Below are 15,967 nucleotides of genomic sequence, written 5' to 3'. Positions count from 1 at the left end.
TGCAAGGCAGGACTATTTCTTTTCTAAAGAAAGTACTTTTTTTATAATGGATTGCACAAAAAGCATTTACTGGGAATAATAGTCGTTTCCACTGAGTGGTACGGTACAGTTTGGTTCACTTTTATGGCTCTTTTCACTGTCAAAAGGTACCAAAAAACGAACCGTATTGTATTACTTTTTGGGTACCCTTTCTATTGGACCGTTTCCACTGAGTGGTACAGTACGGTACGCTTTTATGGCAGTTTCCACTGTCAAAAGGCGTACCGAACCATACCACTTTTTCGGCACTCTTTCGAAAGGGTACCAAAACACTTGAAAGGGTAGCAAAAAGGTGGAGTTACACTTGCAGCTGAATGCTGATTGGTTACAGAGATACGTCACGAGCTTGTGAAGCTAGCCAGAATGAAAACAAAGGAACCACCATTTTAAATACACAGCTGAGACATTGCATTGTCAATACTATATGCATATAATAACGAGTCATGGATGACCCGAGCTCAAACAAAACCTTGCCGTTGTCTTGATGTACAGCCACAAAGCCAAGAAGAACAAAATCTGCCATGTCCTGTTGTTGTTTTACGAGGCCGTCTAAAAGTGCAAGCAGTTTTCGTTTTCTCCAGGGAGCTCGCGATCGCATTTATATTTGATATAACGAGCTTTTTGAGCTGATGATAATAACTTGTGTGTGATTGTTGAAGTGTCTCCGTCATCTGATCCTTTCAGAAAAGAAAAGGACAAACGCGAGAGTGAAGCGCGAACAAACAAAAGAGAAGCCCAACAAAACACAGGAGCAAATTGTTTCAGCAACCTGAATCACGAACAAACTGCCATGATTATCATCGCCTTTTGGACTAGTATGAACTCGGAATGACAGAATTACTCTCTAACAGAGGCTACATATGCTGGTGAAGATTACAGACACAGATGAGAGGTTTGCACTGACTGTGGGCTACATTTCGTGTTGTTTTTGAACCCAAATAAGGACTCAATGTATGCTGTGTGTAGTTTTTCTGCCATTAGTAACATATCGGAGACTGTAAGGGGCTGGGGGCTGTATGTGTTCATATATGTTGCATTTATTTTTTATTTTATATAATTGCAGACATTACAGTAGGCTATTTCATTGATCTGCTGTTATAATCAAATTATGTTCACAGAAAAGTTAGTAATAAAGATTTATACACAAGTATTTATGTGTATCAAGCATCTGTTTTGTGAGAAGTGCTTTTCATATGATATGTGAACGACATTTATTCGAGCAAGAATGACGTCGACTGAAACTTTCTGTCGTACACCACGCCCACTAAAAGGGTACCCTTGTTAGTGGAAACGCAAGCCTGATAAAGGTGACCCGTACTGTCCCAGTCAGTGGAAACAGGCCATAAAAGGTACCTAGCACAACAAAGGATACTAAAAGGCGGAGCAAGACGCGCAGCTGAACGTTATTGGTTTACAGACAAACGTCACTAGCACGAGCACAAGCCAGGAAAATGAAAACAAATGAAGCGTCATTTTTAAATACACAGCAAGACATTACATCATAATAATATATACATAAAATAACGAGCCATGGTCAACCTGAGCTTAAACAAACCTTGTCGTCTTGATGAACAGCCACAAAGCCAAGAACAACAAAATCTGCCTTGTCCTGTTATTGTTTTACGAGGCCGTCCAAGCGCGAGCAATTTCAATTTCTTAAGAGAGAGCTCGCATGCGTGCCTATATTTAAAATACCGAACTTGAGCTGACGATAATAACATGCGCATGATTAGGCATGGGTCGGTATATGATTCTGACAGTATGATAACCTTAGATAAAATATCACGGTATTTGTTTCACGGTATTGTGATTACTGCTCTAAAATATATTATTTTCACATGTCTTAGTAAAAAACTAAAACTTTTTTCCCCTTTGAACACAATATATTTTATTTTGAGAACCATTTAAAATATTCTGGAGCAGTAAACATGTCAGGTTAAATAATTCAAATCAATCATTGACTTCTGCTGTCTTCATTAGTTTCAAAAACACTGATATCATTACAATTTAAAACGGCATCTTTGAATATCTTTTCTGCTGGAGATACTTTTGTCCTAAAAAACAAAAAAACGTGAATAAAAATTTTTTACACATACCTTAGGAACGGTATAACAAAACATGGTGGCGGTTTTAAAAGCTCGACTTTTCCAAATTTACGGTTATCGTTCCATGCTTGCGCGTGATTGTTGCGTGCTTCTGACATCCGATCCTTTCAGAAACGAACAAACGCAAGAGTGAAGCGCGGAAAAACAAAGGAGCAAATGATTCTTTCAGCAACCTAAAACTATTATCGTCATCATCTTTTGGACTATTATGAACTCGGAATGACGGAATTACTGTCTAACAAGAGGTTACATGTGCTGGTGAAGATTAAAGATACACATGAGAGGTTTGCACTGACTGTACGTTTTGTGTTGTTATTGAACCCAAATAAGGACTAAATGTATGTTGTTTCTGAAATTAGTAACATATCGGAGACTATAAGGAGCTGTATGTGTTCTTATACGTTGCATTTATTCCTTTCTTCTATATAATCACAGCTGTTACAGTTATTTCGCACTGTCATTGATCTGCAGCTCTAATCAAATTATGTTCATATAAAAGGTTAATAATGAGCATTTATACACAAGTATTTATGTGTATAAAGCATCTGTTTTGTGAGAAGTGCTTCTCATATGACATGTGTACGACCTGTACAGCTTTACTTTGATACCCTTTTGGCAGTGGAAACGCAAGCCTGTTAAAGGTGACCCGTTCCAACTCATGCCATTCTGTACCACTTAGTGGAAATGGGCCATAACATGGTAAAATATACCAGAAATGTACATTAGAAGTGGAGGCTGCATATCCTGTTTTCAAAAAGGAATTTTGAGTTATAGGTGTTAACTTCTGATCATTTCAACCAGTTTCCTGACATATGAGAGCATCAACCTCATGCTGACATAATTCACAACTCTGCCACCTGATCACACACACTTGGTGATAGCAACAGGAAGCCACAGGTGTGATGTAGTCACCTGACACGATATGAAGTCATGTGACTCTCAGCACTGAGATTAAAAAAAAAAAAAAACATCGTAAAGGTCACGCACACACCCTTGTATGTCCAGAAACAATGTCAATATTTGTTTTCATTCCCAATCATGATCATTTCCAGTTCAAAACATGAGCAAAAACTCTATTCAGCTATTATATCAGGTATTAAAGACATGTACTATTGATTAAAGGCGTTTCAGAAATGTAGCTATTTTTCTATTAAGCAGCACTCAATGACCGCCAACTAAAATGTAACGTCATTTCAGATTCAGCACAAGATATGAACCAGGCCCTCATTTAATAAGAAATGCTTTTCTTTAGTATAACATGCGCTGATGAATCATTCACAGTATGGCTTAGAAGAACCAGGAACGTGTTTAATCAAAGTAAACTGGGTCAGTTTTGATTTCTTTTTTCTGTTTAGGAACAAGCTTCAACACTCATCACATGAGTCACAGGCCAACAACCTTCTATAAACAGACATTAACAAATGGCAAGGGGAATATTTTAATAATGACTGCCCATAATGCTTCGTGAAATTAAGTAGCTTTCATCTTGACTTAAATGCACATTAAAGCTTGTTGTAAAAAATGGTATACCCCCAAAAGAAAATGATACCATAATTTACACACACTCAAGCAATTTTGAATCTATATGCCTTTCTTATAGGGCTGAACGATATTGGAAACATCTAGTATTGCAATATATACTGCGATATGAATACAATTTCACCAGATAACTTAATATCTCTATTTGGAAAGAATTTATTATGTTAGATCGATGATTCTGCAGGAAAAGTGCATCTCCATAAAATCTAATAAACAACCTATAAACTTTTTGGGGTCCCCCGACACATTTTCGATGTGGTCTGTGCTATTTGCAGAGCATTTCTTGCATGTGTTGTGAGTATTTTCATGCATAACAATCTATAAATACAATCATGGTAACAGATACAATTGAAATAAAGTGTTTTATCATTTTTAGAGTCTAACAGCATTCAAGTACAGTAACTGAATGATAAAAATAATTTAATAAAATTAATCGTTGTTATAGTCATAAATCGTACAATTTGCCTGAATGCTTTTAACGTCATTATACAATCACAGGCATTGAAAACACATGCAAGTGATAAATTATAATACAAACTCAAAATTGCACATCCTGTAATGTGATTATTGCAAAAGATCAAACTGTAATATTGATGCTGAATTGTGCAGGTCTACTTTCTTATAACACAAGTTTATAAACGCGAGTTTAGCGTATATCGCTCAAATTGGAAAATTTTGAACTTCATCGGACATCCACGTCACGTTAACCAGTCAGGAGTAATTATGACATAGTGCCTGTTGTTAGTGTCCCGGGAAATTGTCTTGCTGACATTGGACAACAGTTCATCAAACTGGGCTCGCCTCAGACTGAAAGCTTCCATCATGCAGGTATGGTTTCAGGAGGAGTTCATAACCTCGCAGAGCTGGGTGCACCTCTGAAAGGATCTAGTGGACTCAGACATGGCGCCAAACAAATCTATGCTCTTTTTCAGCCTTCCTAAAGCACATAACACAGCTATCCTCTCAATAAAATCCACATTAGCCGTTTAGCAGTGAAGCTAGAGTCACCAGGCAGATGGAAGCCCTGCCCATGACGTGAATCTGCATCTATTGTGAAGTGAATTTGATGCGCAAATGAAGTTAATTTGATGTGGAAATTAACAGAGTAAAGTCAAAATGTCCACGTGTCTATTACTCGCGATTAATGCGCGCGTTCCGCATCTGGTGTGAACACAGCATTATGGTAAGAGGGCCGTGGTTGTTGATATTAATAAACAGTTGCTATGGAAGCCTTCAGGTTAATGCTGACAGAAAAATGCCACTCCAAAGGCAGAAGCAAATGGTCAGAATTTTTTAATGAATATTACCAAAACACTGTTTTTCTTCATGTATTAACTTGCACGAATCAATTATTCACCTTAATAATAATAAGCTACAAAAAAACTGACCATTTTTGATTTTATGCAGACTTCAAATATTATCCTGCCTTTTCCCAACATTGTAATGGCAGTGAATCTCCAAAAACACATCCATCAATAATAACAGCTTTCCAGATTACTCCTGTGGGTTAATAAGTGCCTATTAGTCTAAAGTGAACCAATGGGTTTTTAGAAGTTTCAACAACTTTCTAAACTCACTGACTTCTGACAGTTGCTCACACACATTAATGAAAAGAGTCGAGTTACAATGCATGACATTACAAAAAAACTTAGCATAGCATAGCTAATTCTTATCAAGCTTACTGCAAGTCAGTCAATGTTCTACATCATCAGTCTACTTTTGGATTACATTTATAAATGGATGGATGTGCTTTCTGAAGCTTTAAAACCACAGCCACCATTCATGGTCATTAAAAGCCTGCAAAGAATATTATTTGAAACAACTCTGATTGGTTGTCTTTAACTTGAAACAAAGGTATATACATTTAAGATGCATTGAGTGTGAAAAATTCAAAGGAAAATTTAATTTTTGGGTGAACTATTCCTTTAAGATAAACACACAAGACCGGCTGTGTCTAAATTTGACCCATGAAGTGGTGTGGACTGAGGTCTCCTGTTACCCCCAGCGAAATGACCCTGCCATACATAAATGAGTTCAAGAGCATCTGCTAAATGACATCTACCCACGCCATGGTATGAATATGTTCCAGTGATCTATGACGTACTTCTCATTATAACTCACTTAATTTGCCTTGTAGGCATTTGGATATTGAGAAACTGTGAGGAGAGGATGTTGCAACCATTGCATCAAATGACCAGCATCCGTGAGGACCATCGTTTTGGCACTTCCATGTTAAATGATATCAGTCAGATTGGGGTAAAGTTGGCTTTACATTCACACAAAAATATTCTTTGCAATATCTAGTCTATTGAAAACATCTTTAAAAAAACTCACTATCAAAGTACGATACAACATTGTTCAGAGTTAATTAAATAGTGCTAATGTTGTTTTAAAGTCATGTTAACATGCGATTTCAGACCGAATATTTAAAGTAGCACGGTAAACAATATAGGGAGTGTGTCACAAGTTGTCACTAAAGGAATGTGTTAATATAAACCTAACTTTACCTCAATATCGGTCAGGAAACAGATATTGCAGCCAAAAGGGTCAAATAAACAAGTGCCTAAAAAAATAATAATTTACAATTTACAACCTTAAATACAACAAATCACATTAAGAATGATCATCTATTTGGCACCATGGAAAATTGGACTCTGTCCAGTCAGAAAGTACCTTGGAAAAACCTTGGCATAAAATGTGGTAATTGTTCCACACAGTGACACAATGGAAGCTGTTTTTTACATAAGGGTGAAGAGATTTTCATAACTGACTCTCATACCTGACCAATAACTACAGCAAACACTCATAAACCGCCAAAACCCCATCTCGAATGTGCCTTTCCCATGATATCATACGGAAAACCCAACGAGGTAGTGAAATGACAGGTTCAGCGTGGAGAAAACAGTTAGGCAACCAGTCCATTGGCACGAGCCAACTCGCGCATGCGCGGTAACGCAGCCGATGACGCCACATTAATGAATTGTTTATGCTTTTAAAAAATAACTTATGATCGATGATTTTAACATATTCACGGGTAAAACACGCTTTTGAAACGGTATATATGTCTTGTGCTAGTCTGTTAATCGATTTAACCCTGATGATTGATAGTTTGGGGTGTTCAATGCATGTTAGCATTCCACTTAAACATTTACTGTAACATTTAACCTAAACTAAAATAAACGAAGTATGGATCTAATCTGGACTGAGATAATTATTAAATATTAAACACTGCCAATTCTTTCAGTTCATGCTTCTGACATGAAATTAATATAGGTGTCAACCCGCATGTTACATCAAACTTTAACCCAACAACTGCTCCAATGCTGATCTAAAGAGACAGGTAAAGACCGCGTTTATCAGACCACCAAAACAACCTGCACAAGTCCAACGTTACAATATGATTCTGAATCAACCGATTTCAGGCGATTCACTCAGCTGATATGAATCAGTTAGCCGGTTAGCATGCTAAAGCCTAGAATCAAGGCCTAGTCACCGCAAACTCACATATTTGACAGCATGTGAAACAGTTAATAAAAACCCTCATGCCGGGTACGTTAGACTCGGGCGTGATACCCACCTATAGTGGAGATAAAGGTGGTGTTGAAGGCGTCATCGGAGAATCGGAACAGCACGCAGGTCTTTCCCACCCCAGAATCACCGATCAAGAGCAGTTTAAAGAGCAGATCATAGGTCTTCTTCGCCATCTGAGCTCTTATAAACACACCCTGATGAGAAACGGACAGAGACTGAGTGTGTGTTAAAGGGAAAGTGTGCGTGTGTTATCCGAAAACACACACCGGACAGTCTCTTCGCAGAGCAATTGCTTTAATTTCCCTCGTAGGCTCTTCTTATACTCCGAGGGAGATGTTTAAGATGTGTGTATCCTCTCAAAGTGTGTTGTTTGGTGTTTTTAATGTCTCTGTCTTTCTTTCTCTCACACTGTCGGGACAAAATGGCTCCTCCGCCCGACTCTCTCTCTCTCTCTCTCTCTCTCTCTTTCTTTCTTCAAACAACACCAGCGATCTGATTCAAATGAAAGATATTCCGCTTCATCCCAGCGATGCCGAAAAGGACGAATATCGTTTGACAGCTGGTACCGAGCCGACACTCTTCACCGGGTCCGTTTGTTGAGTTTAGAAGAGGACAAACACACTGACGACCGACCAACCGCCGTCGCCTTCGAATGGAGCCACCACGGCGACACCCTAGGATTCAGAGCCGCGCCTCTATTCCCGCCCCTACGTCAGCGCTTGGCTTTGTGATTGGCTAAAAGGGCCGTTTTTCAAAACTACCTCGGACGCTGATTGGACGCAGCGTCAACCGTCCGGAGATATGAGGGCATCATTGACGTAGCTTTTCGGGGAGGGCGAATGCAGCTGGCGCAGCCCAGAATCTGGCCCGTAAACGGTGCTTCGTGGCTCGACAGTCGATTTCCGTCAGCCCGGAGGAGCGCCGCTAGGTGTGATTGGGTCACTGGGACGAATCCAGATGTTGAGTCAAAGCCGGTGATGTCAGCACGGGTGTATCCGTTTCAGAGCACTTCCATACGGCAGGGCTAAAGTTATCCGCTGACAATGCTGAAACGTGGTACTGTGGTACTTTGAACATATAAATACCATGGTACTGGCATGGTACTGTACATGTACAAACCATGCAATAAAAATAGCACTTCTTTGTGCACATGTAGGCTACAATTTACACAATGACTAAATGCACACGGACTCCTGATTTACACATGTAAGTCAAAATTATTAGCCTTCCTGTTAATTAATTCATTTTTTTATATTTCCCAAATTATGTTTAACAAGAGCAAGGGATTTTTCACAGTATTTTTACCTCTGGAGAAGGTCTTTTTTTTATTTTGGCTAGAATAAAAGCTGTTTTATTTTTTTAACCATTTTAAGGTCAATATTATCCCTCCCCCCCACCCTAAATTGCCTAGTTAAGCCTTCTTGTTCAGTTAAACAAAAATTGGGGGGAAAATATACAGGAGGGCTAATAATTCTTTCTTCAACTATATATATATATATATATATAGAGAGAGAGAGAGAGAGAGAGAGAGAGAGAGAGAGAGAGAGAGAGAGAAAGAGAGAGAATTATATTATAGAATTATTAGCTCTCCTGAATTATATATAATTTAATAAGTGCGACTTATATATAGTTGAAATCACGATTATTAGACCCCCTTTGAAATAGTTTTTATTTTTTAAATATTTCCCAAATGATGTTTAACAAAGCAAGGAAATTTTCACAGTATGTCTGATAATATTTTTTCTTCTAGAGAAAGTCTTATTTGTTTTATTTCGGCTAGAATAAAAGCAGTTTTAATTTTTTTAAAAACATTTTAAAGTCAAAATTATTAGCCCCCTTAAGCAATATATTTTATCGATAGTCTACAGAACAAACCACTGTTATACAATAACTTGCCTAATTACCCTATCCTGCCTAGTTAACCTAATTAACCTAGTTAAGCCTTTAAATGACACTTTAAGCTGTATAGAAGTGTCTTGAAAAATATGTAGTCAAATATTATTTACTGTCATCATGGCAAAGATAAAATAAATCAGTTATTAGAGATGAGTTATTAAAACTATTATGTTTAGAAATGTGTTGAAAAAAATCTCTTCGTTCAACCGAAATTGGGGAAAAAATAAACGGGGGCAAATAATTCAGGGGTTTTATTAATTCTGATTTGCAACGATAATTCATTTATATAATTGAATTATATATTCAATTATATAATTCATTACATTTTTAAAATCTAACATATATATTTAATAAATATTTCTGGATTTCTGTTTCCATGTAAGCACGATGGCTCAGTGGTTAGCATTGTCACCTCACAGCTAAAAGGTCGCGGCTGGGTCAGTTGGCATTTCCATGTGGAGTTTGCATATTCTCCCCATGTTTGTGTGGGTTTCCTCCAGGTTTTCCGGTTTCCCCCACAATCTAAAGACATCCGCTATAAGTGAACTGAATAAACTAAACTGACCGTAGTGTATGAGAACGTGTGTGATTGAGTGTGAATGGATGTTTCCCAGTACTGGGTTACAGCTGGAAGGGCATCCGCTGTGTAAAACAAATGCTAGATAAGTTGGCGGTTCATTCCGCTGTGGCGACCCCTGATGAATAGGGACTAAGCCAAAGAAAATTAATAAATGAATGTTTCCATGTACCAAAAAAATAAATGTATTGTATACAAGGACATTTTTGGTATACACTGTTTAAAAAGTTGAGTCAACTTAAAATTGTAAGGCAACTTGCTGCAGAGCTTTTTTGAGTTGACTCAACTTTCAACCCACTTGCCTCGATTGAAGTTGATTCAGTTTAAAAAAGCTCTGCAGCAAGTTGCCTTACAATTTTAAGTTGACTCAACTTTATTTACAGTGTAGTAATAACTTCTCACTGAAAAGATTTATAATCTAATAAAAGTCAAGTGTCACTGAAATTAAAACTGTATAAATTTGAGTGATTGTTGTTGTGTAAAATATAGTACATCTCACACAATGACACAAAATTTTAGTGGCTTTGGCCAATTTACTAACACAACTAGGTTTGAACTTGAAGCACAACTTAAATGTTTTGGGTAAAGTCCAAACTGTTTCAGACAAGCAAGCTGTGATGTCCCTCAAAACACTTTGTGACAGTCTATTGCGTATTTTATAAAGAATAGGCTATATATGAAGTGTCTGAATACGTTTTTACATGAAGATCTTTTGTGCACTGAAAATGCAAAATGTTATATGCATCTCATCACACCATTAATGCTAATAAAGAATTTATATTTTTAATAGCATATTAACTGTGTTTAAAGAAGAGAATAAATCAAAAATATTTAATTTTCCTTTGGCTTAGCCATTTATTCATCAGCGGTCGCCACAGCGGAATGAACCGCCAACTTATCCAATATATGTTTTATGCAGCGGATGCCCTACCAGCTGCAACCCAGTACTGGGAAACACCCATTCACACACATACACTATGGCCAGTTTAGTTTATTCAATTCACCTATACCGCATGTCTTTGGACTTGAACCAGTGACCTTCTTGCTGTGAGGCGACAGTGATAACCACAGAGTCACCGCGTTGCCCTAAATCCAAATACCCCAATTAATTTGTTTTCAAAATGATATGGTAAAAGAAACAAGCTACAAACTTTTAGAAACAGCTAATATTCTTTCTGGAATAAGTCCTCGTGTTCTCGTGTCCTGTGAGGTTTGAAGAATTTGGCTATTGTTTGTTAGTCACTGGACAACATTTTCCCGAACGCAGCTGTAAACATGCAGAAACCTGCTCTGACTCAGAAAAGCATGGAGGTTTTATTTCTCTATATCTGTCTGGTGTGTTTTCCTGTTTCCAACCCTCCCGCTTTACACATGACTACATGAATGTTGGATATTATAGGAATTTGTTTGCATAAATGTTTCTGTTTCTGTTCATTGTGTGCTCATTCTTCTCTCTAAACCCACATGAGGAAAAAGATAAAATGTAGTTCTACCAGTTTCTGATTCTTCATGTCTTTTGACTGTTTTTAAGGTGCCTGACAAACTAGTTAACACACACACACACACACAGCAGAGGCGTAGTTGAGGGCTGTGTAAGTGAATCTGCTGTTTTGTGAGTCACAGTAGAGTTAAACATCTGGTTCTGTTAAATCCACCGGATGTCATTCAGGGTTTTTGAGTCATTGCATTTTAAAAGCTGCTTCTTTGTGCATGGAAAGGTTAACATGTATCGAATCAATCATTTAATCTCTTTAACATGTCGATTATAACAGGTTTAAACTGACTTTTATATGATATTTAATCAACAAATATATATTAACAATCTTTTTATCGTAAGATTGACCGTTTGTAATTTACAGTATGTGTGAGTAATCCAGTATGATCTGTTTGTAGTTAATGTTAGCCTACTTTGCCGCCACAAACCAAAACAAAACAAGATATGCTGCTTGATGTTGCAAGCTGTATTATTATCTTATCATTTTAAAGTATTATGGCATTGGTGTAAAGTAACAAATTACAAATTCTCAAACTAATTGAGTAGTTTTTCTCAGAAATTGTACTTTACTAAGTAGTTTTTAAAATGTTTACTTTTACTCCACTACTTTCCTTCAACCTGCAGTCACTTTATTTTTTTCTTGTCTATGGGGATTAGAAAAATCAGTCCTGTGATTTCTATCCAATCAAATCGCACATAAAAGGTTAATCTCATCATAATGAACTACCTCAAGACATGGGCGATTTATAATAGCAGAAAACTGTAAGCGATAAAAGTGTCCAAGAAGATGTCCAAAATCTTTACACGCAATGACGAGAGACTGTTTAGATGCATGTCACTGATGAGAAGATGACAGATATTTACTGTATGATGATTGAAATGGCCTTAAACACCCAGAAGGCACAAGACGTCAACATGACATCAGATTGACAATGTACCCCGACGTTGTGGGGACGTTGCATTTTGTTTGGAAACGAAAATTGGTTTGACATCAGAACTCAACCTCAGGCCAACGTCAATGTCCAACGTCCAACCTGAAATCAACCAAATATCAACGTCTAATGATGTTATAGCTTGACGTTGTGTGGACGTTACCACTATGACGTCTATCAGACGTTGGATTTTGATTGCCGTACCTGACAAATAAATGTCAGTTTTTGACCTCAATATGATTTAAGATGTTGGCTTGACATTGGATTTTGGTCACTTTCCAACACATCCTAAAATCAACCTAAAATCAACCAAATATCAACGTCATTTGATGTTGTTATTAATGATCAAAATAAGGTTGTTCTTAGACGTTGGCTAGACATTGAATTTTGGTCACCTGATGTCAAGACATAAATCTAACTTAATGTCTTGACGTTGTGTGCCTGCTGGTCATTAACTAAATGCACTACAGAATGTTTCGTTTACACACATCCTCAAATTAGATGTTAATGCATCAGCTTTTTATAGCATAATACCAAAGACTGTAGAATACACAAGATATGTCACTTGTATACTTTTGAATGGGGAAAAGTGTAACTGTAAATATGGCGAATGAAGCCCCGCCTTCTAGTACAGGAGCCAATCAGTGATCGCTTCATGACGAATAAAGCCCGCCTTCTAGTACAGGAGCCAATCAGTGATCGCTTTATGACGAATAAAGCCCGCCTTCTAGTACAGGAGCCAATCAGTGATCGCTTCATGACGAATAAAGCCCGCCTTCTAGTACAGGAGCCAATCAGTGATTGCTAAAGAATGACAGTTCTCCAGGGGAGGGGCTCGGACCAGAATTGAGTTTTTGCAGATTTTGTGTGATACGAACATTTAAAAATGAAACTAATTAGACAGTTGTATTTAATTGTTTATAATCAATTTTATTGATTATATGTCATATAAAATGAAATCGTAAGCTTGGCAAGTAGTTTTGGAAAATGTATGTTTCTCCATTGAAACAGAATGCCCGAGAGGTGTTTCAAAGATGGCCGCCGAGTGAAATGACTTTCCTTGAAGGGACTCTGGTAATATTCACTATTCAATGCTATTGAATACTTTTGAAAGGGCTACTCTTTACTCATACTTTGTGTAATAGCCTATTTACATAAGATACTTTTACTCTACTTGCACTATATTTTTTGGCCAAGTAATGGTACTTTTACTGAAGTATGATATTTCAGTACTCTTTCCACCACTGTATTATGGTAATTTTATACTCTGGTTTGTTGCGCATGCAGTCCTAGTTTTTTTTGTTTACTCACTTTAGCATTTTAGATATTAGCCGTTAATCAACCGGAAGTCAGGCACATTCACAGAAAAGTGTTTAGGCTACTTCCGCGTTGCAAAATAAGTAGGATTATTTTAAAATTGTACGTTTTTTATTAATGTTATTTAAAAGTTAAAACATGTTGAATATCAAATAGGCTATAATGTGTCTTTTTTTTGTTTAAGTAAATCGTTTTGAAAGGTAGCGTCATAGCCAGGTTTCCTATTTGTTTATTTCAGGATGGATTGACTCAACCAAGATACATTTCACTAAGTGCTTTGGCTTCCCCATGTTTGGGTGAATGCACAAAACCTTCTTCCTTGTTTTGAAACCCAAGATCTGGTCATTTTCTACTGTCAGACTAGTGATCAGGTCTATATTGGTCTCAAAGAGAATTATCGGGACTAATAATCATCGGGACATCATAATGTGGCTGCACGGTGGCGCGTTCGCCTCACAGCAAGAAGGTCGCTGGTTCGAGCCTCGGCCGCTGTGGCAACCCCAGATTAATAAAGGAACTAAGCTTAAAATGAATGAATGAATCATCATGTATAAAAGCGCAAATAAATCTAAAGACGATATGAAATGTAAAGCCTAGTGAGTGGTACTTAAACAGATATTAAAACTCCACTAGATGGAGCCATTGATACATATTTAACAAACCCATAAGAAAAGGAATATGATTTTAATTAGCCTATAGAACACTGCCTATTAATAAATGACAGCTTAGTTTATGTATAACTGTCAATATCAGTTTCATTTCCATTTTACAAAATCGACTAGCGCTATTACATTATCAGAATGTTAATTTTGGATATTTGGTTAAAACACTGGGCGATCATTTATAGCTGCAGATAGGCTACACTAAATTGAAATGCATTTATTTTAAGCTCCAGTGCAGAATGACAACGAGACAATAAATAACAATTTATATGCATGAAATTTAATGAAATGAAATCATAAAAGTACTTTCATGTTTATGATAGTTATGATAAAGGCTTATTTTAGTATGCATTTAAATATTTTATCAAGCACTGATCTGGCATGTTTCTCATTTAATCTGATTAAATCAGTATTAAACCATTTAACTCTAAATCCCATATAGGACTGGGGTCTCTTGGTTCAGGATGCAGTTTATGTGTGTGTGTGTGTGTGTGTGTGTGTGTGTGTGTGTGTGTGTGTGTGTGTGTGTGTGTGTGCGCGTGTGTGTGTGTGTGTGTGTGTGTATTTAACAGTGTTGCCATGTTCGCCCTTAATAAACGATTTTTGCCTTTGTTACAGTGGTCTTTGTGGCCTATAAATAAGCTTAATAACAAGTTAAATTTTTGTGTGTATAGAATTACAAACAAACTACAAAGGAAATGATATCAACATTTTGTTCATATAGTTTGCCAGATTAAGACACTTATGCTTATACTTTATTATTTTATTATCTTAACTCTCCTAATTCTTATCGTGCATATCTAATATGATCTAATCATATCTAATATAATATCTAATTGTTCACAGAGAGGTCTCCAATTCTTAGTCGACGGCATCGTTGTTTATAAAATGAATGAATGAAATTTATCATGTTTAATATACACTCTCAGAAATGAAGGTATATATGTGAGCAGTCACAGGGGTGGTACCTTTTGAAAAGGTAAAAATTTGTACATAAAAGGTCCATATTAATACCTCAAGGGTACATTTTAGTATATAAAAAGTACAACAGTGTTCCTTATAAAATTTTAAGGTATTAAAATGAGGTGCCAGTATGAACCCTTCAAGTACAAATGTGTACCTTTTCAAAAGGTACCACCCCAGTGACAGCCTTTATTTCTGAGAGTATACATTGTAAAAATGCTGGGCTCCACACCACTGATTTGTGCTGTGACAACACAAAATAATTAATTTAACTCATTAGTTTTTACAAGGTTATGTGGATTAAACATAAAACAGTTAAGTTGTGCTCATTTCATATATATTTTTCAATGTATGCTTGTGTTTTGTGTGTGTGTGTTTGTGTGTGTTTTGTGTGTGTTTGCAACAAACTAGGTGAAATGGTATGCATTTAAGTCATTACAACTACAGATTGAATTTATTAAAAAAATTAAACAATGTCTGTTTAAATCTAAATGAATCCTATTTGTTATCAGAATGGTGAGAAATTCTACCAGGGGTGTAATACCAAAGTGGGGCCCCGGTCACACAACCAAGGTCACAACACAACATTAGACTATTATTTATGCTCTAAGTATATTTTCAGAGGATCAAAATGAAACTATTACCATGCTATTTTTTAAGTATATAATTTGGCCCCATAAACAAGGGCCACTGTTAGCCTATACCCGCAGCTTATCACAAAAGCATTATTTTTCAGAATCATATAACCATAATATCACTTATAGGAAATAATATTTTAGAAAGTTAAATCAAGATTTATGATAACAAATATCTGCAATATAGAAGAGGCATAATGATAATTACAAAGGTGCTTGTTTCTCTTCCGATATCTGGCAACCCGAATGTGAGTGTGTATGGGCGCGCGCGTGTGT

At 36.8% G+C, this 15,967-nt stretch overlaps 1 protein-coding gene across 1 annotated transcript in view; it reads right to left on the bottom strand.

Annotated features, from left to right (window-relative positions):
• Positions 1-7,891, bottom strand: part of rab10 (RAB10, member RAS oncogene family) — a 35,933-nt gene extending 28,042 nt beyond the window's left edge. Inside the window, exon 1 of the mRNA XM_056480688.1 lies at positions 7,261-7,891. Coding sequence (XP_056336663.1) covers positions 7,261-7,387 — 127 coding nt within the window. The 5' untranslated portion in view covers positions 7,388-7,891. The remainder of the gene's footprint in view (positions 1-7,260) is intronic.
• Between the last annotated feature and the right edge of the window lie 8,076 nt (positions 7,892-15,967).

Source organism: Danio aesculapii, chromosome 20 (assembly GCF_903798145.1).
Source record: "Danio aesculapii chromosome 20, fDanAes4.1, whole genome shotgun sequence".
NCBI classification, from domain to species: Eukaryota; Metazoa; Chordata; class Actinopteri; order Cypriniformes; family Danionidae; genus Danio; species Danio aesculapii.
The sequence above is the reverse complement of the archived record's forward strand: the minus strand, read 5'-3'. Positions and strand labels throughout refer to the sequence as shown.